Raw genomic sequence first — 24,550 nt, 5'->3', positions numbered from 1 at the left:
ACCAGAGGAACAGAGTGTCTTGAGGCTCTTCCGATGTGTCAGATTCTCTCTCTCTCCCACAAAACACAAGTTGTGTGTGGCTGTTTCATGGCTGGGAGATGCCGAGGCGTTGGGGACCCCTGACCCCACGGAAAGGCTTCCCGAAAAGAAATGCAGACTGGGTCCAACAGTGCGCACTTCCTTGCACCCCCGCTAGGAGGCACTATAAGTCACCCCACATTCCGGCTTGTTCCTGGCTTTCCTCCACAGGAGGATGAGCGTTCAAGAATCTGCAGGCGCAGGGTGGTGGGTGGGTGGGTGGTGGGTGCACACATCCCCTGGCGGCTCAGGCCCACCGGGCATCCTCCCCCTAAGCCCGCCAACTTGGCCAAAGGCTTGTTTGGGCAGAATCCGGGGGGGGGCGCAGCAGTCCACTCCTCCCCCATCACACAAACCCAGAGATGTGCCACGGGTTGCCACGACTCTCACAGACACACACAGACGCACACCTTGGTTGCAGCACACAGCTGGCTCGAGGTCCTGGACCATCTCTGAAGAGATGCTGAAGGAGAAGGCAGGGAGGCCAGCCGGAACGAAGCGGGGGGGGGCAGGAGGGGGGGCTGATCTGACTTTCCTCTCTTGAGTTGCTGCTTTGAATTCACACACACAGACACACATAAGAGTCTCACACTTCAGGTGATGCTACTCCCACCCTCCCCCCACCCTTTTTGGAGCGATATTTATGTGTGTAGTGGGGGGGGCACTGCACCATGCCCTCTTCTGCTCCGCGAAAGGAAGGGGGGGGGTGTTTGGAGAGGGTGCCCCTTCCAATTAGGCCCGAGTTGGGGGGGGAGAGATGTTGCTCGGCCCTAAGACCTGGGGGGGGCCTCAGAGGCAGCTGCGGCGGCGGGGGGGGGGAAGAGGGCGTGTCACTGCAGACCCCCAACCCCGGGCCAAGCGGCTGATGGCTGGCCAGCCGAGCGAGGGGCGGGGCGGCCCCCATGCACAGCCAGCTGGAGGTGGGGTGTGTTTTTTTTGGGGGGGTGTCGCTAGATGTGCCAGGCTCTCGCGCACACGCGCGCGCACCTGCAAACACACACGCAGGGGGAGGGGAGAGAGCCGCCTGCGCTCAACCTCTGGAGCAGCTGGAAGGCTCCTTCCTGGCCAGCCCTGGGAAACGGGCGCGACGCGGGCCGCTCCCCTCCTCTTCCTCGGCCTCCCCCCCCCCAAACACACACACACACACACACACACACACACACACTCCCCTCCCCCCCATTCTCGCTCGCCGGCTGCCTTGGCAATGGAGGCGCCCAGATTGTAGGCAGCGTGTGTGCATGGGGGCTGCTCCGGGAGGAGGAGGAGGAGGCGGCTTTGCAAGCTCTGCCCCCCCCCGGACCTCCGCCCGCAGCGGGTCTCTCCCCCCCCCGCCCGGCCTCCGCCAGCCAACAAAGGCTCGCCCGGCGCCTCGGCCAGCGCCGAACCCGCGGTCGCTCGCCGGCCGGCCTCTCGGGGCTGTGCGCCGCCGCGGTGCTCGCGAGCGCCCCCCGGTGGACCCCGAGGGGGAGCGTCTCCCCCGCCTCTCTCCCTCTCCCTCTCCCTCTCCCTCTCCCTCTCCGTCTCCCTCTCTCGCCCGAGCGGCGTCCGCGGCGCGCATCGCCCGGCCGGCCACCTGCCTCGGTCCCAGCGCTGCGCGAGGCGAGCGGCGGGCGGACCGGCCCGCGGGCCGGCGGGAGGGCGAGCGGGCGCCCGGACGCCTCCCCCCCCTCGGCCGCCTTCCCCAGGTAAGGTGGACCACCTGGATCTCTCCGGGGGTGGGGTGGGGCTTTTATTTGGGGGGGGGAGAGGGAGGCGAGGCGATCGGGGCTCGTCCCCCAGCAGGACGGCGTGGTCGCCACCACCCAGGCATCTTTTCTCTCTCCCCCCCCTCCCCATTTACAGCATGCGGGGAGGGGGCGGGTTGGGCTGCCTTTTTTCATTATGGATTTAAGCTCCCCGAAATCTCCCGTTGGGTTCTCCCCCTCCCCCTCCCTTCCCCCCCCCCGATTGCAAAGGGTGAAACATCCGCCCGGTGATGGAGGCGCCCAGGTGCCGTGCGGGGGGGGGGGCTTGCCGGGAAGGCGCCAAAGGGGGCGGGCAGGCAGATCGGCCCCGGGTCCCCTCCCTTTGGGCTCTTTTCAAAACTGGGGGGGGAGGGGCAGTCAAGGCAAGGGGGGGCCTGGGAAGGGGGCCCCCGACACTGGGCGCCTGGCCGGCCTCCCGAATCAAAGGCTGCCGGCTGCCTCCATCCTTTCCGCGGCACCAGCCATGCTGGCCTGGCTGGCATCCGACTCTTTCTTTTCCCAGTCTGATTTTGGGGAGGGGGGGAGAGAGAAAGCCCCCCCCATACATACACACACACACACACATACACACCCCGCCTTCCGGGGCTCTGCTTGTGTGCCTTCTCACGCTCCCTTTGCAAATCCAGATTGCCAGCCGTGTGATCCAGAGGGAAAGCAGGATGCTTGGGGGGGGGGGGAGTAGACCCGGAAAGCCGGCAGGGATTGTGTTCCGTCTCCCCCTCCGGAGACCGGCACCCCCGGGGTTAAGGATGCCTCCCCTCCCCTCCCGCCCCACCCCAAAGGGTTTTAGATGCTACCAATTCTAGATTGCAGAGATTTCCCGCCGCCCAGGAAATCGGGACCCGGGTCCTTGGGGAGCAGCGGCCAAAGGAGACCCGCTGAGACCGTGGACTTTAAGTCAACACTTACGTAAGTCTCCTTGATTCAGTGGGTCTACTCTACCCGAGCCTGAACCATTGGCTTTTCAGTCCCTCCCTAGTCTGGGTGGTCCTCTGAAATCAGGATGCTTCTGAAAGGAAAGGAGGAAAACAAAGTTCCACGCAAGGAGCGGATGAGACCCGCGAGCCTCCGCCAGTGTCACCTGGACCCACGGCTGACAATCGATGGGTCGGAGTGTTGAAGGGTGGCAGGAGGGGATGGAGAGCCAAGCCCCCCCCCCCGAGTTATTTGCAGCTAAGGGGGCTGCTCTGGACTCTGGCAAGCCTTCTGTAATCTTCTTTGGGTGCATTTCAGAACATGGTTCAACTACCCTTTCCTCTGATTTCCTCTCCTGTTGCCTCCGTGTAGCCTGTTTTCATCTTGGTTTGTACCTGGCTAGGGGAGTGAACCCTAAGAGGTTTGCTCAGTTTAAAAAGAAAAGGGGGGGGGAATACTTCAAGCTCATGATTTTGTTTCGGGACTAAATGATTATTTTGTCATTTGTGTACAGCCTAAAATTGCTAGTTCTGTTTTGCTGTGTTTATATAGTGTGAAGTGCTCTGCACAAAAAATTCGAACGGAGCCCCTACCTAGCTCTTGAAAAGCTTGCTGTTAAGCATGTACAAAACCCAAGAAGGGGAAAAAAAAATCTCTTTTGTGAATTCTCAAGCCGTGGATTTCTGTGGACAGCTTTGTGGCCAGTTCAGGTTTTAGTGGTTCTGCGTGCCTAGTCATGGGGGGAAAATCTAAGTGGCAGCTGGTGACTCTGATGTTGTGGACAACAGCAAACCCCTTTGGGGTTTTAATCCAAACTTTAAAGAAGGTGTCCAATTTGTTACAGGAGAGAGGATTCAGTGCCTTGGAAAAACTCCTGTAGAATCTGGAGTAAAACTCAGGATGTATTCACCGCCCTCTGCCACCAGACCCCACGGGTTCTTAGTTGCACTGCATCATGGGCTTTGTAGTTCCGGACTGCACAACTAACAAGGCTTGTCGTGTGTGCTTTTAGCGCTGGAAGCGAATGCAGTGTAGTTCTAGAATGTTAAGGCAGGCGATCCTCTCGTGCAGTCATGCGTTTTGCTCACTTCCGAGAAAAAGGTCTGGTGGAAAAAACGAACGGCAGTGAGGACGTATTCTCGAAGGCTTTCACGGCCCGTTGTTGTGGGTTTTTCAGGCTCTTTGGCCGTGTTCTGAAGGTAGTGAGGATGCTGCTCAGGGCAACGTAAAGCTGAGGGTGTCAGGTGATGCTTATTGATTCAAAATTTTCTCTAAGGTTGGTTCCTTGAAAACCTAGCAGATCTCAGAGCAACCACTAGATATTTGGGGCCAAATGATTCTCTTAAATCTCTTACCACTCGAGGTTGGTTGTTACTGTGCTGATTTTGCAGGCAGTAAACTGATTTACACGAGAAGGTGCTCCCCAGTCAGAATGAAGCCAAACTCCGGAGAAGTGCCGCGGCCTGGCTGTTGGACATCGAAGAGAGAAGGCGCATTTTAGAACAATGAATGGGTTGCGCCGTGCCATTACACTGAGCGTAGATCCACTGAAAACAATGGAGCTTCGGCTCTCATACTTTCACCCCATCCAGTAGGCTTTGAGCCATAAGGAATGCATGTTGTTGTTGTTGTTGTTGTTGTTGTTGTTGTTGTTGTTGTTGTTGTTGTTGTTGTTGTTGTTGTTGTTGTTGTTGTTTTTAACTAATCATTCCGCCATGGCTGGAAGTGAAATTGCAATCTGGACCGTTCTGAAATGTGGTTTGGAAGTGCCGATTTAGAAACTTGGATAATGCCCTAAAATGTGATGTGTGTGTGAAAGAGCAAAGCTTTGAAGCTGGTTGTGTGTCAGGCAGTCTTTGTGGTTCATTGGCTGAGATCCGCAGACTAGCGGCTTTTCTCTTGTTGGCTTCCACTGGTTTCCTTACACACGCACACACACACACTTGGGATTTCATGCAACGGCATGGGTATACTTCGAGGCGGACTCGTGTAGGATTAAACTGTAACCGTGGCTGGAAGACTTCCAGGAAGAAATGGCTATTGCAGCCTTTCCCCAGTGTGGCATTCTCTCTTTGTGTTGAACTACAACCCCCATCATCCCCAGGCAACATGGCCATACACTGGCCATTTCCTTTCGGGGTCTGTTCTGCTGAACTGGTAGAAGAGCTAATGGCGTGGTGTCTTCTTTCTTCCCCACCTTTTGCCTTCTCATTTGTGACAAGCTAAACATGGACAATTTAAAAAGTGACTTTATCTCACTTCCTTAAATTTCTCACCTTGACTCAAAAGGTGTTTGCATGACTTCAAGCTGTTCCGTGTCTCACGGGCTGCACGTTTTCTGCATGTTCCACCCTCTCTCTCTCTCTCTCTCTCTCTCGCAACTGTTCATTCTGATCTTATTACAATTATCACTGCAAGCTGTGGCTTGCTGATAGTATTTGGTGAGAGCCAGTCCTAATTTGGCACGTTGGAATATTTTGTGACAACTTACTAAACAACAGGTCTGGTGGAGGTGGGTGTCAGGTTTCAGTATGGTAAAGGCTCCACTCCGGGATTTAGTACTGGAGAACTCCCTTAAAGTTCAGATTAAAACCCAGAGTGGATGTTCCACACAGCCGTCCATTGACATCTAATCTACCAACTTCCACTGAGAAGGTCTTTGGATCATTCTTGCTTGTTGTATTTCCCTTTTATAATCCACGAGGTAGCTAGATAGCTAAGTGGCTTAGGTTTCTGGCTGGGGAGTCCAAGGCCTGGGATTTGATTCCCCGCTGGGCCTCCTGGAAGTAGAGCCAGCCTGGATGGCCTGGGGCAAGCTTCACAGTCACCTCTAGAAGAAGGGAATGGTGAACCCCTTTTGAGTATTCTCTATCTGAAAATTTTTTGGAAAGGATCACCATAAGTCATAATTTACTTGGCGGCACGTGATGACTGCTACAGGTCAGGGATTTTGACCCGAAAGGAGTCTGGAGTGTGGTCCATTTAGGACAGCCTTAACAAACAGTAGCTTATAATGGAGTTCAGAAATATTACCGTATTTTTCCGTGTATAAGACTATACTTTTGTCTAAAATCTTTAGACTAAAAATTGAGGGTCGTCTCATATATAGAAGTAAGCTGAGGAGAGAACAAAAACAAGTGGATGGGGAAAGCAGGGATCAAAGCGATCCTTTGATCCCTTTCCCCCTACACTTGCTAAGCCCCACTTAGATTTCTCAGCGTTGGATTAGAAAAGTTGGGGGGGGGCGTCTTATACATGAGGGTGTCTTATACACGGAAAAATACGGTACTTTTCAGAACTGCCAGAACTGGAGGATTCTGGATGTGGTAGTCCTCCCCGAAGCACGGCCTCTAAGATCTGGCATAGGAACTGTAGATCTAGGACATAAATCAAATTAAGTATAAAGTACTCCGAAACGGTTTACCCTTCCCCGTCTTCTGAGGGCCCTCTGGAGCCATGCAGCTTGTCCAAGGCAACTGGCTCAATAGCTCAGGGGTTTAGGACTCTGGCTGCAGAGCTAGAAGTTGGGAATTTGATTCCCCCGTTCGGCCTCCTTGATGGAGGCTGGACTTGAGGATTCCGAGGGTCCCTTCCAGAACTGCAGTTCTAAGATGATAGATGATGATGCCAGGAGGAATCGAATTCCCAACCTCTGGCTCTCCAACCGACAGGGCTGTCTATCCGGCGATATGGGGCATGGTTTCTGCCAAGGCTATACTATGAAGCGTGGTTGCCCTCTTACCCAGAGCATCTGATCTGCCAGCTTGCTTTTTCTGCCCATTGCCGTTCCATGTACTGTACAAGCTTGCAACAAGCGCTGCCCTCTGAGAGAAGCCTCGCTGCCTGACACTCGAGGGGGAAAAAAAGTGTTTTTGGGCCATGAGCCCAAAGATGTTCAGTGCTCAGCTCCAGAAACATTAAGGTGAATATCAAGAACATGAATTTGCAAGGATGGGCGGGGGTGGGAATCAGGATCTTTCAAGAAAGCAAACCAGCCTTTATAAAAATATATATATTTTTGCATCCAAGGCAGCGTTGAAGGCTGCACGGAGAAGCGAGCAAACGCAGAGCACAAAATGACATGCAGGAAGCATGCCAGCGTTTGGGATGCTGAATTGTATGGATGCAGGCCAGCTCGCTGAACCAGCGCAGGATGGTCTGCTTTGGCCGGCAGCAGTTTTGCAGGGTCTGGGATGGAGGGGAGGAAAAGTGGCAGAGGGAGACGGAGGCCAAAGCCAAAGGTTCATAGGCACACGTGCCCACACGTGTCAGACCGGGGAAGGTAAAAGACGTATTTGATGTGCATGTGCAGGAGGAGCACACTAGGGGGCGCTGAACCTCTGCCTCTGGGAATGAGGAGAGGGGCTAGCTGGGGTTAGCCAGAGCTTGATATTCGCCCTGTTTATCCACCTCCCCATGAGGTCATCGGTTCCATTGTTGTACTGCTTTAACAGTTAGGAAGTTTTTTCCCCCCTGATATTCAGCCTAAATCTAGCTTCCTGTAACTTGAGACCAACCATAATCTGTACAGGAGAAGTATGGGTTATAACCTAACCCTAAACCTTCTTAGTGTTTTCTCCTCTTCATAGAACCCCCCCCCCAATGTCCCCATGGCTTCCCATCCCTGCGGGTTTCTAAATGCGTATTTCCCCCCACTGACGAGAACTTGACGCTGGGGGCGAGAGCAAAGTGTCTCCTTGCACAGAGACAAGAACTCACCACCAGATCCCCCAATCCTGGGTTGTTCCAAAGGTAGCTCATTTGAGCAGTATAATTTAGGGTGGTGGAAAAGGAGGGGGGGGATCATTAGGTCCGTACCGTGTTTAAACCTTTGGGAGCCGGGCGTCTTTTCCGAGCTCCTGTACATCAGCCAGCTACGGTGCCGATAGATTTTTCTGGCTCTTCTGCTCCAGATTATTCGTTTCCCAACGCTTTCTCTCTCTCTCTCTCTGCAATTAACAACAATTTCCATGACAACCTCCTTTTTACCTGTTGTTGTCTGCCAGTTGGAAAAATCTAGCACTTCTTCATATCAGTGAGCAAGTGCACGGCACGACACATACTGTGCATGCGAAACCTTCGTTCCCAGTGTTTGCAGGGGGGGGGGAGAGCAGGGAAGGTTGCTCCCTGATGGCGAGGGCAAATGATGGTGAGGGCAAACGATACGGAATGGGATGGACCGAAGGTCTGGTCCCAGGCAAATAAAGCTTCTGGCCCTGGTTGAGCAAAACAGCTTACAGCCGCGTCCGACCTGAGGGCTGCTTCCAGAAACGAGCCTCTTGGTCCAGCAACCTCAGGCGCTCCAGTGGGGTTACGGGAGGCTGCATGGACCACGTGGGAGGCGGACAGGAGTGAGTCCTCGTGGTGGTACATCCACGTGAGGTTGAAATTGCCTGCTGGGGTTTGCATTCAAGAAGCATCTGCAGAAGGCTGCCCAGGGCGAGCGTACTTGGTTTCTGGCGCATGATGAGTTGTTTCTTGACCTGAAGCAAACCATGTTTCAAGAGAAGATGCCTTGATGGCTTAGTTTTCTAGCTCCTTGCCACCCCTAAGACTCACCTACTTTGACAAGGTAGGCACCAGCCGTGGGACCTGATCCGTCTTGGGGCTCAGACAGGTTCTGGGGCTGTATTCTGGCTCAGGTGGCATCTTTTGCATTTCCTGGAAGGAGATGAAGAGTCAGGGTGCTCTCGTCAGTCGCCCGTCCTGGTCCAAATCATGGAGATTCGGTCCTCCATGGCAGGTGGCTTAAAGATGAACAAGCTTCACTCGGCACGAGCTTTTCGTGGACCACAGCCGAAACCCACGAAAACCCCTGCCAAAATAAAACATAGTCTTTCGTTTGCCAGAAGAATCTGTGTTGCGTTTGCTGCAGCCGTCCTCACCCAGCTAGCTAGCTTTCCGGAGATCCCTTTCCTGCCTTTGGAAAGGCAGGTATTTGCCTGCCTGGCAGCTGAAAAACAGAAGTGTGTGTGAAAAGGGATGCAGGAGCGCTCTTCATCCTATAAACAAAAACACGGACAAGTTACGCGGCCAGAGGATCTACAGAAGAGAAGAGAATCACTCTCTTCTTTGCAGCTTTGCAGGCACTCATTTTGGATCCTTGTCTTCGTGGAACTGAATCAGCCACGCTGCCATGGTGATCGTGGCTAGGTGCTTTCTGAATGGCCAGGTGAATCTCTATTTGATTGCCAGGGAGGGCCAGGTTTGGCCCTCCCAATGTTGTCCCACCGCACCTGCCTCGGCATTTCTCCCCCCCCCTTGGCAGGGTTGATGGCATTGGAGGTCTGGCCACTTTGGGGAGGCTTCAAATTGCCCACCCTTTTCTTAACCATCCTATCATCCCTCAGCAAATGGCCTTCCTAAACGGCCTTCCCCCCACTGTGGGGGTTACCCCCGATGTTCCTGACTACAGATCCCATCACCCCCTAAGTACAAGCCCCATCATGTCCTGATCCCTGGTTTTGCTGGCTGTCAAGCCATACATTTTTTGCTGTCGTCGTTATGTGCCACCAAGACACCTCCCACTTAGGGCAACCCCACGAATGAGCACTCTCCCAAATGCCCTGCTGAGCGCTTGCCAACTCAAGCCCGTGGCTTCCTTTAGAGAATCGATCCATCTCAGGTCTTCCTCTTTTCCTGCTGCCTTTCCGATGTCCCAGCATGACGGTCTTTTCCAGGAAAATCCTGTCTTCTCAGGAGGTGCCCAAAGGAGAAAAGCATCAGTTGCAACATTTTTTTTTAACTCCAGAGAGACAGTAGGTTGGGCTGGATTTGGTCCAGGGCCCGCTCGCTTCTCTTTCTGGCAGACTACGAAGCTCTTCTCCAGCACCACATTTCAAACTTGGTTTGCCTGTCCGCTTCCTTTACTGTACAGCTTCCGCACCCATACATGGCGATCAAGAATACAAGTGTGTGAATTAACTTGGTCTCCGGTGACACATCGTTACACCTTCATTCCCTCATTCCCCACCTTCAAGCTATTTCTAGTGAAGTTCTTGTTGCCCAAACCACAACGTAGAAAATTGTTCAGTAGAGGGATTGGGGGGGGGGGACACAGAAAAAAAGAAGGTCAACCCCTTCTCCTTATGCATGCTTTATACTGTCAAGTCTTACCCAATTTACAGCAGTCCTAAAGTTGAGATTTACAAGGTATGCAAGGTAATTAAGGAGTTGTTTGGCCACTGACCCCCATGAGTTTCGATGACCAAGTGAGGATTTGAACCCATGTCTTCTGATTGTTGGTCTATCCTTCTATACATTACACCAGTGGTTCTTAACCTTGGGTTACTCAGGTGTTTTTGGACTGCAACTCCCAGAAGACTTCACCACAAGCTGTGCTGGCTGGGGTTTCTGGGAGTTGCAGTTCACAAACATCTGAATAACCCAAGGTTAAGAAGCACTGCATGACACTAAACCAGGCAGCCCTTCTGCCTATACGACAGCCCTCATCCGCCTCACATCCCAGTGGATGGTTGTCTAGAAGAGAGAGAAACACTGCTGGTGATGCCGTCAGCATCCCATTTTGCTTTGCCCACCAGGAAAGACTGAAAGAATTTGGCATGCTTAGCCTGGAGAAAAGACGGGAGATTGGAGAGCACTTTTCAAAGCTGTCTTACGGAGGAGGGGCAGGATCTGTTCTCCATCATCCCAGAGTTCAGGACACGTCTAATGGACTCAAGGTACAGGAAGTCAGATTTTGGCTGAATATCATGAAAAACTTCCTAACTGTTAGAGCGGAACGACAGTGGAACCAATGACCTCGGGAGTTGGTGAGCGCTCCAACGCTGGAGGCATTCAAGAAAAACTTAGACCACCCTTTGTCCGATCTGCTTTGATTTGGGTTCCTGCTTTGAGCAGGGGGTTGGACTGGATGGCCTTAGAGGCCCCCTTTCCAACGTCATGATTCTATGAATCTATGATTCTATGCAAGTGTCCACCTGGTGTGTATTAGCCATAAATAGGGCCAAACTGCACATTAGCACTTTCTAGAGAAGGGACCGAAAATCAAGTGGAGATCAAGCCGTTATTTCCATTTGTTGATGTTTTATTACCTGAGCAAGTAACAGAACTCTCTTTGCGTGCATTTCCCCAGGTCGGACTTCGGCCTTTAGTTGCCAAAATGCAACGGGGCCACCCTGCTTCCATCTTGCATGTTTGGCCATCGATTTTGAGATTTCCCTGAGATGTTCAAGGTGACCCCCCCCCCCGGCTGGGTCAAGCCATGGCATGATTTGTCCCTGAGGTGGAGTTCTTTGCCAACTTCTCAGGGTCAAAACTCCCTGCTTTTGTGAATTTGCTCTTCTGGGGCAGTGGGAAGAGGAAAGGAGAAGGTCCAGAAACGATCTCAGTCTGGCCCAGAAATTAATGTAACAGCTTTCTTCCCCTACCGTGGCAAAGTCATTTGGCGCAGGCCTGTTGGGTCCTATCTGACACGGTCTTGAATAGATGTGGCCACAGGAGTCACACTGGTTCAGACCAGGCTTTCTCGGCTCTCAGATCAAGCCTGAACTTCCTCTGGAGTAAAAACAAAATGATGAACTAAAGTCTGTCCTGCTTTGGGCACCTCACGAGAAGGCAAGATTCTCTGGAAAAAAACAACACTGGGAAAGGTGGAAGGCAGCAGGAAAAGAGGAAGGCCAAGTATGAGATGGACGGACACCCTAAAGGAAGCCACAGGCTGGAGTTTGCAAGAGCTTGCTGAGCAGGGTCGTTAAGGACAGGACCTTTGGGAGACCATTCATTCATTGGGTCGTCCTACGTCGTCGGCTGCTTGACAGCACATTGCAACAAATGAATTTGTCATCTTCCAAAGGTCCTGTCCTCAGTAGCCCTGATCAGGTCTTGGGGCCAATCAAAGTCATATTTGGTCTTCCTCTTTTCCTGCTCCTTCAACTTTTCTGGGCATTAGGGTCTTTTCCAGTAAGTCTTGCCTTCTCCGGAGGTGCCCAAAGAAGTGGGAAACGTAGGTTAATAATAAAGAACTGATCTGTATGCAGGGTGCCCCCCTGTCCTAATTCCAGAGGACCTTTCCCATTAATTATTTTTTTAATAATTGATCACGGGTTAGGGTGGGAAAGATCCCGCTCGGAAACCTAGGCTGGAGAGTTGCTGCCGGATCGGAACAGACTGCACTAGGCTGAAGGTGAGAAAGGAAGCTGGCGGTAAACCCATTCCTACGACGGTCAGCGCCTCATTTGGCTAGAGCTGGTGGGAGACACCGCATGCTTTTGGACCAGATCTGGCCTCCCTCGGTCTGGATCCGGTCCTCTGGGCTTCCCCAGTGGGCGAAGGCCTCTCCTCCTGACTTCAGTGTTTCGCGACTTGAGAGCTGCCGACTGGGTGATTTCCTCATCGCCAAAGGAGGAACCGTTGCTTCCAAAGCAACTTTGCTATCGGGAAGAGCTTTAAGGTTTAAAAAAATGTGCTTGAATGTCTCTGCTCTTCAAAACAGAGATGGGCATAATCTCGCCCTGGAGCCAAGTCCTGTTTTTGCAGCCTCCAGCCCTCCCCTTTCCAGGCAAAGAAAAAGCGAAATACAGTCTCTGGAGGCCTTCGCGGATGGCAGTTTACTTTTAAATACATGACAGCCTTCCCTGCTCAGTTTAGCATCCCAGTTTTAAATGGTAAAATATTATTTTGTTTGGTTAACTACTTCCAGTTTTATTTGGGGGGGGGGATGCTTACACTTGGAGCAAAATTTTGCAGCTTCCAGAGTGTCCCCGGAGCAGAAAGGAGGCTCCCAGACCCAACAAAGTGCCCAACCCTGCTGTAAAATAGGATCCCCCCCCCTTGCCGTTGGCCCCACAGACCCACTGGAAAGCTATCTTCTGCCTTCTCCAAGATGGGAGTTTTGGCCTTCTGACTGAAAGAGCTTCTGCATCCTTGCCTTAGTTAGATCTTGGACTTTGTGGGTTCCGTTCCTGCTTTCCTTGGGAGCTCTCCTTGGTCCTGAAACGTCTTCATTCCTGGTGTGTCAAAGGCCTCCCAGCAACTGGCTCTGAACTTTTTAGTATTCACTGCAATCTGCACGGTGGCTGGGTCCATGGCATGATCTGTGTATCTAGTTCTTTGTTTATAAAGAAAAAAACATCCCCATAAATAGAGGAGGAACACAATCTACTGTGACCCAGGGAATCTGTGTAGCATCCGGATGGTCTGACCTGTCCACTCAAAGCCCATACATCCACCTTTCCATAGTCACAAATATGCTCAAGCTTAGTGGTATAATAATAATCCAGTAAAGTTGAGTAGACAAAGTTAATTGAGGGTGCAAGGAAAAAGGAGACTATGCCAGACGGAGAAACGATTAAACAATGGGACATGTCTTCTCTTTACCCTAGCATAGGCATCCTTCAGTCTCGAGAGACTATGGTAACATGCTCTGAATTGAGGAGTGTCCTCTCCAGAGCATGAAGCCCGGGTAAGGTAATATGGAGGATAGGCTGTTACCCAAGCAGCAGATCCCCCCTCTCCACATTGCTGAAATGGTCCAATGGAAAGGCAAGAGCCAATACAACTGGTTCCAGCAATGTCGCAGGAGTTGGCAGAACGACACATGCTGCCTTTGGGACTCCAGCTCTGGATTTTGCCTCGAGGTTAACTCCTGAAGCCTTTTACCCTACAGCTCCATGAAATGGCAGCTGGAATAGCTGCAATGGGCACACAGAGAGAGAGAGAGAGAGAGAGAGAGAGAGAGACAGAGAGAGAGCACAATGACATGGGTTTCAACCCTTCCAAAGTTTTCATGGTTAGAGCATCCGTCAGAGAAACTGGGCGTTACTGGAAGGTTTCACTGTCCTTCGCCTTCTCTGTCGATGTCATTCTGCTGTGCTACGTTTCTCAATTTCCAGGTTCCCCCATTCAAATCCAGACCCTCTTTTTAAATCCATGGATGCCAGATGGAATGTGAAGGATCTGTCCTGACGTTTCTTTGCCTGATGGTGTTCACCAGCTCCTTGCTGGGCTCCACAGTCATGCCAGAATCACACAACTACCCCTGGCTCCATCCTTTTTTTGCACACTTCTCTGCAGGCAGTCCCCATGGCTACTTAAAATATTGTGGCCCAAGCCTGGTGACCATTCTCTGCCCCTCACTATTGCACCCTGATACATGTGTGCCATTTTCCCCAGGGCTAGGTTTCAAGAGGCAACCAGATTGGTTTGCTAGCATCCTTAAGAGGCAAAACAGACTGTGTGGAGGTGGTGAGTGACATTTTTAATGTCATCCTAAGGGCAAAAAATCCCCAGGCCAAGAGAAGGTCAGAACACCAGGGCAAACGCTAGGCTTGAGGGTCTCGCCCCGATCTGTACTCAGAGGGTGTTGTCAGTGAAGGCAAACCCAGAACGTGGGTGCACCTCCACCTCCCGCCTGAAACGATCTGATCTGTTGCACCACCTTGGGCAGGCTAGCCAAGGGCAGGGTGATACCCCCTGTTTCCTGTATTGCCCGGGTTGTTTGCCTGGGGATTGTGCAGCAGAACATCCAGATGGCGTGAAATCTTGGATCAGAACATAGGATCACACACCAAAACAGACTGGTGGAAGCGCCAGGACGGATCTGAAGAAGTTATTTTTTCACATGGTGTGGAGTAAAACCTGGGAATTTGCTGGAGTGTAAGTTGGTGGTTCTGATGCCTGGTGAAGTGGCCCATTTGTTCCAGTTGGTTTTTCTGTTGTTCTCTAGCCCTGCCAAGTGACTTCTCGCCTATAGTGATCCCACCTCCCTATGAATGAGTGGCCTCCAGAAGGTCCTCTATCCTCAATAGCTCTGCTCGAGTCTTCAGCCCCAGGTCATGGCTGCCTTTAGTGATTCATTCCCTCTCACATTTGGTCTTCCTTTTTTTCTGCTGCCTTCAACTTTGCTAAACCTCAGGGACTCTTGAGGTTGAGGAGCTACGAAGGCACTGGAAAGATAGGGATAGGATTGCTTAGGATAGCTCTTGTAAAGTTTGGGCTAAAACCCAGAGCCAATTCACCATGCCACTGACATCAGAGCCATGATCCTCCCCTGGATGGCCATCAGGGTGGATAGCATTAAATGCACAGAAGATGGGCCATCAGGGGCTGCTAGAGAAGGTGGACATATACCTCCCTCCAGAAATGGCGAGCACGTCCGTTTGTGTTTTGGTTGTCAGGGAACACGAGCAGGAGGGGGCCTGTGTCCTTCTGGTGTCCTCTCCATAGACTACCAATTGTCTGTCGTGTGGACAGATCCAGAATGGCTCCTAGGATCTTACACTGCTTCCCGTTTCAGATGGAAGTGCCTGTTGGTTTGTGGTTTAACCCTAGTTGAAGCCATTGGAAACCAAACAGGGTGGTTCTATACACAACATTTACTGGCTGGATTGCTCATCGGTTTAGGTCCCTAGCTGCGGAACCAGAGGTGGGGATTCCCCATGGGGCCTCCCTGTGAGTAGAGCCAGCCTGGGTGGCCTTGGGCAAGCTGCACTGTCCCACAGTGCCCCTAGTGGAAGGGAATGATAAAAAACCACTTCTGTGTATTCTCTACCTGAAAAGGGTTGCCACAAGTCCGAATCGATTTGAAGGCACACAGTTATTAAATATTTTTGCACTTTCTCTGTCTATCTGGCCATGCTGTTGGGACCTTTCTGGAACGGTCGCCCCCCCCAAAAAAATAAAAAAGTCTCCCAGGTTCTCAGCCAATTTGGTTTGGCAATGAATGGCGTTTTCAGAGGTGGAGCTGGCTTTTTAAAATGGAATATATCTCTCTCAAACAAATTGTTGCTTGGTATTTTTTTTACTGACCTTTTCTGATTCATTGCTTCAGAGGGCTCTGTGGCTTTACACCCCCCCCACACACACGACAGTTCTCAAGCGTATCTGTTTCCAAGTGGGACGGGGAGATGCTATAGTGTGTTCCTTGAACAGAGTCGTCATGAAATATTGAAATTACAGCTGATAAAGTTGTGTGTTTTTAAGACCGAAGAACGGTGTGCCGGGAAGGGAGTCCTCAAACCCTTTGTCTTGGTGGAGAAAAGAAAATGTGGTTGTCTTTGCAATTAAAGGGGGAGTGGCTGTTTGCAAATGCATGGCCAGAATGACCCACATCGAGCCTTGCCGGATTAAGCCACGTCCACGGTAAAGCAGGATTGAGAGTAAGAGTTTGTGGGCCTGGCCACAGCGATTCTCATCTCAGGTTGGGCCAAGCCTGGGGTATAGAAAAGTGCCTCCTTTTTTCGAACTCTCTCTCTCTCCCAGGAGATGTCAGGCAGAAAAAGAAGTAGACAAGATGAAGAGAGAGAGAGAGAGAGAGAGAGAGAGAGAGAGATGGAATGGAGGAGTTGGGACAATATGCCTGCTACTTAGGGATGTTGGACAGTCTTTGGGCCCAAGTCCGAGTCTAAATCTTTGGTACCAAACCCTGACTCCCATGTTCGAGTCTCTATTAAATACAAGCTTATGGGTGGGAGGGGTTCCGAGTTAAATCCGAGTCGTTGAAGGAAAAAAAACAATGAGTTGAATCCCAGCTGAGTCACCGGTGTGATTTATAGCTGACGTGACAGTGAAATGGTGGCAAAACCACTGCAGGCTGTTTTAGGTTTACCTTGATATGGGTGCCACCTTGGCTCTCCAAAGCCTGGACAGAGAAGACATGGCCCACTTCCCTCTCCATCCTTCTGGGTCCTCATTGCCATTCCTGTCAGCGTCCTCCTCGGCTCTCAGGCCAGGAATGCTAATCTACCTCCGACTGACAGGAGCAGGGAGAAGATCCAGGACCGACCCTCCTTTCTGTTTCTACTTTGACCTCTTCCGATTACATCAGAATTGCATGGAGTAAGCAGTCCAGGCATGGCTGGGTTGTTTCCTCCCTCCTCTGATAGCCGGCCTAAGAGTTCCTATTGACAAAGGGGCCAAACGGAGCTTGCAAGAAGGGGCGCACTTTTTTTTTTTGACAACGCTGCCCAGAATCCCTCAGTTGTAGTCCACAAAAATTAACTCTTCCAAACTCTGATTCTCGATTCTTTCCTCCACCTGGAAAAGGAGATAGAGGAGTGAACTTTGGCTGGCTGGGGACGCTGGAAGCTGTAGTCCCCAATGACTTAGTTTCTTAGTGGGGGGTTCTTAGTGGGTGAGGAGTGTTTGAGGATTTTTTGTGTGTGTGCATGTGGGTCTGGTCTCTCGGTGTCTGTGTGAATTTTGTTGTATGGGTATACTATGTATATATAGTGGTGCCTCGCTTAACGGGCGCCCCGTTTAACAACGAAATCGCATAGCAATGAAGATTTTGCTATCGCAAAAGCGATCGCATTGCGATGTTTTAAATGGGGAAAAATTACTTTGCGATGATTGGTAACCTGTTTTGCTTACCGATCATCACAAAGAGATTATTTTTTAACAGCTGATCGGCAGTTCCAAAATGGCCGCGGGTAAAAAAAATGGCCGCCCACTGTTTTCTGGGACAGATTCCTCGCTTACCGGGCAGCAAAAATGGCCGCCGTATGGAGGATTTTCGTTTAAAGGTGAGTCTGAAGCCCATAGGAACACATTGAAGGGGTTTCAGTGCATTCCTATGGGCTTTTTAATATCGCATAGCGATGAAATTGCTTTGCAGCGATTTTTGCTGCACCGATTATCGTCGCTATGCGAGGCACCACTGTACTTACAATGACAATAAATTTATTTGAAGCTTTCCCAGCTCCAGCCACAGGTGCAGGGGGGAGTGTGGTCTCAGGAAGGGACCAGTGGCCAGACGGTGCTGACCCTCTTCTCTCTTCCAGGAGTGCCCAATGCTGACCGCACCTCCCGCCGCCCGCTGGGATTGGTCTCCTCCCTGGCTTGGCTCACCAGCTCCTGACCAGCAATGACTTTGCTGAAGGGCCCTACCCTCCTGTCGCCCTGCCCTTTTCCCCCTCGCACTGCCTCTTCTGCTCCCGGCGCTGCCGCAGCGGCCACCCGCGGGTCAGCACCATGAGCGGGGCCGGGCGGCTGGATTCCTGTGGAGGAGGGCTGCGTGGCCGGCAGGGCAGCTTGGGCTGAGGGATGGCGTCTCTGGACCTGCCTTATCGCTGTCCTCGCTGCGGGGAACACAAGCGTTTCCGAAGCCTCTCTTCTCTGCGGGCCCACCTGGAGTACAATCACACCTACGAGACGCTCTATGTCCTTTCCAAGACCAACAGCATCTGTGATGCCACAGTCTTCCCCCTGGCGTCCGACACCACCACCCTCTTGACCCCAGCCACCCGCCGGGACATCTTTGAGAGCACCTCGTTCCAGGGCAAAGAACAGCATTTCACCTGCGACCTCATCGCCGCCGACGAACTGGATCCTTCTTCCTTGCCGGTCGCCTCCCGCTACGTCCACGAGATCGAGATCCCGCTGACGGAGATCTTCACCCGGAAGGCCATGACGTCAGCCTCCACTCCTCCCGCCACGGCGGCCGCGGCCGCAGCCGTGGCCGCCGTGGACGCAGCCTACGAGGAAGGCTTGACCCGCCTCAAGATTCGGGCTTTTGAGAAGCTGGAGGTGGACAAGCGCCTGGAGAAGCTGACCGAGGAGGTGGAGCAGAAGATCGCCTCCCAAGTGGGCCGGCTCCAGGTGGAACTGGACCGCAAGACCTCGGAGCTGGAGAAAGCCAAGCAGGAGAGCCTCCGGCTGAGCCGGGAGAAACAGGAGCTGGAGGACCGGGCCGTGGAGCTCTCCCGCCAGGTGGACGTGAGCGTGGAGATGTTGGCTTCCCTCAAGCAAGACCTGGTGCAGAAGGAACAGGAGCTGACACGCAAGCAACAGTGAGTGCCTCTTTCTGTCCCCCGGGCAGATGGGGTGGGGTCCGTGGAAGGAGGCAGGGGAGGGGGGATGGCTTTACACACCTCTTTCCCAAGTTATTCTGCACAACAGAATCTATATCAGGCTTGTCCAACCTGCGGCCCGAGGGCCGCATGCGGCCCAGGTCAGCTCATAATGCGGCCCAGTGCAATTTTTTATTTTTAAAGAAATTGCAAAGTTTCAATTTATACTGCCGGTGCTTGCAGCTGGAATGTGGCCAAGGCACGTCACAACAGTAGAGGGGGAGAGAGGGAAGGAAGAAGTGGGAGGGGACGGGACGGGGGGCTGCATGACTGTATTGCGCCATCCCCATCAATAGGTGGACCCCCTCCCACCGGAGTCGAAGCTGGCAGCCTCTGCTCTCTGAGATCGCAGCTGCCGGTAAGCGCACTTGGAGCCGGGCTGCGGAGGACAGCTAGGGATGCCCCCCCCATGCAGCCCAAACCAAATGTATGTGCGGCCCAAACCAGATTTTCATCTTCTAATGTGGCCCAGGGAAGGTGAAAGGTTGGACACCCCTGATCTATATAGTCCTGAGTTTTTTAGACTGAGATTCTCACAGAACCATAGCCAAGAGGGCCAGTGACCCTGCGTGCTGGGCAAGAAATAGAATTTCGGGCCAAAAATGTGGAATTTTCTAATGTGTGAAAGGGACTCGCCTCGGTCTGGTCTGGTCTGGTTTTGCCTGGCGTGCGTCTCCTTCAATTTGCATTTTCTTCTGCTTGATCTTGGCAATGTGCCATGCAAGGGTGCATGGACTATTTTGCTACAAAGTCTGAGATCCTCTAAGGCCTTGGATTCTACCCCCTGCTCCAATTTAGATCATGTTCTAGCTTGATTCACGGTGGATGCCTGTCGGCTTGTCAAAATCAAATTACCTGCTTGCGTGCTTTGTTTTGCTTTGAGGTAGATTGCCCCCACTGACAGCATAGAGGACTAAAAATAGTTTCCACCAGATAGATAGTTTCCACCATCACTCCCAGCTAAGTTACTTTTCCAAGCTCTGCACATTACACAATTGAAGTTAGAATTACTGTAGGCTGCCTTTAGAAGAAAGGCACCAAATCCATCCATCCATCCATCATCCAGGCACCAGTTTATTTTTTAAAAAATATCCATTCCACAGGCCTAGACTAGGAGCACACCCCACACAAACCGACGAATACCTGATATAGATAGGCACAATTTCTTATGTGGAAGAAATTATAGTACTACTGATGACATCCGTGCAGCAGTCAGAGGAAAGCATTGAGATGTTGTTGTTTTTTCCAGTCCCGCCAGCATCTCCATCATGTCCACTGCTGAAATGGCCAGTGTCATGAAAAAGGAATCGCTGCTTTTTCATTAGTTTCCTGGGGCTCAGTTTCAGTAACAGGGCTGAGCGCACTTCCCAGGGAGAAGGCTTTCTCTGTCTTAAAAGGGCAGAGCCTGGAGGGGTACCTCTGGATCATCCAGTCCAGCCCCTGCCAGGGAGGCCCAGTGGGGGAATCGGACGCCTGACCTCTGGCTCCCCAGACAGAGACCGAAACCACTGAACTCTCCAGCCATTCAAAAGATGCCAGCTTTGTGATGCAAAGCTCTGCTGCAGGGAGGCAGTATTCCCCAGGTAGGCCTGGCTGGAAACCTTTTGCTGACTGATGCAAAGGACAAGCCGAGAGATGGATTCAACCCCTGCAGCTGGACCAGTCTTCCCCTGGACCTGGGTGTGGTCGGATGATTTAGGGGGTGCAGGACCAGCTGGCGGGAATGAGGATGAAGGGCTAGCATGAATGACCACTCTTGGCCCCCAACCAGGGACTCCACTGGACTGGCCCTGACCTAGAGAGATGATAGTCTGACTTGTATACGGTTTCCAGCAGGACCTTTGATGGAGGGAAATGCCCCAGATGTGTTTCCATGAGCAGGCGCCCTCGCCGGCATTCTCCAGCTTTCCGGCTGGCACAGCCAGGATCATGGCATATTCCTGGATTGATAATAAAAGGAAATAAAATAAAACCACCTTCTAGAGCCTCTTCTTTCAGCTGAGCCTGACGTTCAGGAATACAAGTACGGACATGTAGAAGGAATGGTGGGTCGTTGTTGTTTTTCCAGATTGGCTTCCTAAAGTCCTCTCATTCAGCTGTTACACAGGGGAAAGGGAGAGGTTCAGCAAGCATTACTGATTCCTCCCGTCACACCACTGTCACATATGAAACACGCAGACCGAAGACTGGACCCCCTCGTCCTCTCGAGTCCCACCCCGTCTTTCCAGTGTCTTGATGATGCATCTCTGTTCAGCGTCATCTGGGGGTTTAGAGGACCTGACAGCTGCTTCCTTTTCTGCCGTCTTTGAGAACAGATATCAGATGAGACTAGACATGCCGCCCTGTTCTGTCTCCCCCCCCCGCCTCGTGCCGCGGCCCCCCCTTCCTGATTCAGTAACTCTTGGCCTTTTTGCTTCTGGTCCGTCGGCCAATTTCCTGCATCCCTGGAGACACAGATTAATTTTTAAGTTAGATTTTGTGTGCCATTTTGCCAAAATCAGAACAGACGACGTTGACTGTTTCCCGGCCCCCACCCTCTCTCTGCATCTTGATTTTCTTGTCTTTTGTGGCACCCAGTGATGCCAAGCACCACATCAATACCACTGCTACTTAAGTCATTAAATAATTGGGTCTAGTCGTAAGCAACGGGAACGTCCGTCATGCTGCTTGGAGACAAAAGGGGAAGAAAAATAGAGAATCACCCCATAGGTCGCAAGTAGCGTAGAGCTGGCCAAAGATGGTGGAAAAACAGGATTATGATCAATGGAAGGACTTAGAAAAATGCAGCTCTTTTCTTTTAAAAACTGTGTTAGACTATATATCCCAAGATCCCCCACCCGGCACCGCCGTCATTTATTTTGGCTAGGGGATTCTGGGCCCAACAGAATAACTTCTCAAAGCTGTTTAGAAAGTGGTGTAATCATGTTCTGGATAACAACATTTAATAAGGAAGATTCAGGGAAATCCAAAACATCATGGATGCATAGCAAAGCATGCCATTCTTTGTTGTCCTTGTCTTTAAATATTTATTTATTACATTTATTGCATTTATCTCTCTGTCTCTCTCTCTCCTCTCTCTCTCTTTCTGTCCCCGTATCTATCTATCTATTCATTCATTCATTCATTCACTCATTCATTCATAGTGCAAAGCACACACTCCTTTTATCCAGGAATGTGGACTTCACTATAAAGATTGTATGTTATGTCCTGTACCATCACATCACATCGGACTTATGGCAAGCCTAATAGAGTTCTCAAGGTATGTGAGATAGTTAGGGATTTTTTAAAACTGTTGCTACCTGCCGTAAGTTGCTGTAGCCATGCAGGGATTTGAACCCAGGCCTCCTGAGTCCTAGGTAAAGGTAAAGGTTCCCCTTGACAATTTCTGTCCAGCCGTGTCTGACTCTAGGGGGCGGTGCTCATCCCCGTTTCCAAGCCATAGAGCCAGCGTTTTGTCCAAAGACAATCTTACGTGGTCACATGGCCAGTGCGACTTAGACATGGAACGCTGTTACCTTCCCACCGAGGTGGTCCCTATTAATCTACTCGCATTTGCGTGCTTTCGAACCACTAGGTTGGCGGGAGCTGGGACAAGCGACGGGCGCTCACTCCGTTGCGTGGATTCGATCTTACGACTGCTTGGTCTTCTGACCCTGCAGCACAGGCTTCTGCGGTTTAGCCTGCAGCGCCACTGAGTCCTAGTCCATCATTTTATCCACATTTGGCCACACTGGCCCAAACTGCGTTGCGCAGCTACACCAACACACCTTAAAGTTGCATGTGTGGTTGAGAAATTGGCGTTGAAACAGAAAACGCATCCATCAAGCGGTTCTAAGTTGTGCTACTTGCTTACACAGTCAGTTGTGCGATCAGGACTTTCTGGACATGACTTCCCATGAAGTTCCAATGGTTTAAATTTCTGCTAAGGGAAGGACACAGGGTTTCAGCTACTGGCTCCTGCACCATAAAGAACAGAAGCCAGAAGGCCTATAACTAGGTCGATAGTCAGAAAATCCGCCTTATTATCTCCCCACCCTAAAATTATCTCCCTTTTTTTCCTTCAGTTCTCTGACTCCTTTCATCTTTCCGTCTAGTTCCTTAATTACCCGCTTTTCCCTGGAGTTGATATTTTAGCTTACTGTTCGCTCTTCATCCTTTTCCCAACCATTGTGCCTGAAGGGTCCCCATTCTTTCGCTTCCCTTAAAAAAAAAATCTCCTGCTAGAGTTTGCTTTTCAGTGCTCAGCTAGGGTTACCCCCTAAGCTGTGGGTGAGCTTTCACTCGCAGCCGGACTGATAACTCCCTCTTCCATTGTGGAAACCTGGGCTGCAAACCTTTCACTCCACCTTGATGACTGAGCATGTGGGATGTTTGTGGAAATTCTGTGCCATTCTGGTGGCCCAGCCAATCAGGCTGGGCCACCAGCCTGATTGGCTGGTGCTCCATGCTGCCAACAGGTTCCAATATAGACAAGGGTGTTTGCACTGATTGCTTGTGTGCTAAATTTGTTGCAGAGATTTGAATTTCTAGTTAAATTCCTCTAGCGGTGCAACAAAAGTGCAGGGATTCACAGAACAGAATTACCTTCAATTTTTCCCAGAGCAGTCCAACCCTTTTTCTTATTACCTGGCACTTACAGTCTCAGTAATTCACTCCGAGATATTTGTATGATAAAGAACAAAAGGTTTCATTTACTTCCAGTGAACAGATCAAACAGTAAACTGGCGAACAGGACTGCTTTCACCAAACAGACTTCAACAGACTCCCTCCTTCTAAGAGACTCAAGAGAGGGGGGAAAGCACTGAACAGGGAGGCAGGAGGGAACAACTGGCTACTGCTGGGGCATTTCTGGGATTCTGAAACTTGCCCAAGGCCACCCAGGCTGGCTCTTCTCCCTGGAAGCCCAGTGAGGGAATTGAACTCCCAACCTTTGGCTGCCCAGCCAGAGATCTGAGCTATCCATCCAGCATTGACAAAATTAGAGAGACCCATTTTCCCAGGGCTTCTTTTTTGCTGTTTCTAACACAGGGCCATGCATGCCAAGTCCACTTGGCTTAGTTGTGTTTTACAGTCTTTCCCGAAAATGACAGATTTGTAACACACACACACACACACACACACAAATGCAAATTCCGATCATTGTTCTGAGGTTGAATTAACTATGTATGATGTTCCCAGCTGGAAAGCACAGTTTGTTTTAAAAAGCATGCTGTAGTGCTAGCATAGGGTCATCTATATCACATGTGCAATAGACTTTAACAGTGAGTTGCGTCCTCTACTTAAAAACCAGAGATTCCTGGACAGTATAATGAAGACTCAAGGCTGCAGTCTTACGCACACGGATAAATCTCAATGAACTCGACGGGGCTTATTTCTGCATTGCCGTGAATAAGACTGCACTGTTTCGGGTTGCACACACGCCAGTTGATGTGGGCTGCGATAGCATGAATAGAGTAATGCTTCTGTAAATCGGATGAAAGCCTGCACAGATCAGTCACTCTTGCAAGACTGGGCTTCAAAACTGCAGAGAGGTGGTTTTCCACATCCAGAAGGAACCATAGCTATTCTCGGCTTCCTTCTCCACAAGAGACGGTGGCTGTTCCTCCCCGCTCTCTCTCCCCGCCAGCCTTTCCAGAGCAACTGCCGGGTAAGACGCGGAGTGTAGATGGTCGTTTCATAAGATCAGGCAGGATCAGATCCCCGGGGGAAGGCAGTCTGAATATTAAAGCACACGGCAGTTGCTTGAGAATGTATTCCTTTTTAGAAATAGCTCCCAACGGTAACTCCCACCTCCTGGATCTTTATTTAATGTGGCCATTTGCATGGAGATGGGCTCGGCACCTCGTTTTCAATTAAATTCATGCTGTGGGATCCGGCGGCTTTCCGCTGCGTGTCATGAGGATACAGTGGCTGGAACTGCAGCAAATACCTGCCTGTGAAATTTGCCACGGTGAAAAGGTATGGGGTTTTTTTTTGGGGGGGGGGGAGGGAACTGAACCACCT

General features: G+C 51.3%; 1 protein-coding gene across 1 annotated transcript in view; it reads left to right on the top strand.

Moving 5' to 3' along the window:
• Window positions 1-1,656: 1,656 nt before the first annotated feature.
• FBXO41 (F-box protein 41) overlaps window positions 1,657-24,550 on the top strand; it is a 64,146-nt gene continuing 41,252 nt past the window's right edge. Inside the window, exons 1-2 of the mRNA XM_078394439.1 lie at window positions 1,657-1,763; window positions 17,480-18,487. Of these exons, the coding sequence (XP_078250565.1) occupies window positions 17,742-18,487 (746 nt within the window). The 5' untranslated portion in view covers window positions 1,657-1,763; window positions 17,480-17,741. The remainder of the gene's footprint in view (window positions 1,764-17,479; window positions 18,488-24,550) is intronic.

The sequence above is a fragment of the Pogona vitticeps genome, chromosome 5, assembly GCF_051106095.1.
Source record: "Pogona vitticeps strain Pit_001003342236 chromosome 5, PviZW2.1, whole genome shotgun sequence".
Taxonomy (NCBI): domain Eukaryota; kingdom Metazoa; phylum Chordata; class Lepidosauria; order Squamata; family Agamidae; genus Pogona; species Pogona vitticeps.
The sequence above is the reverse complement of the archived record's forward strand: the minus strand, read 5'-3'. Positions and strand labels throughout refer to the sequence as shown.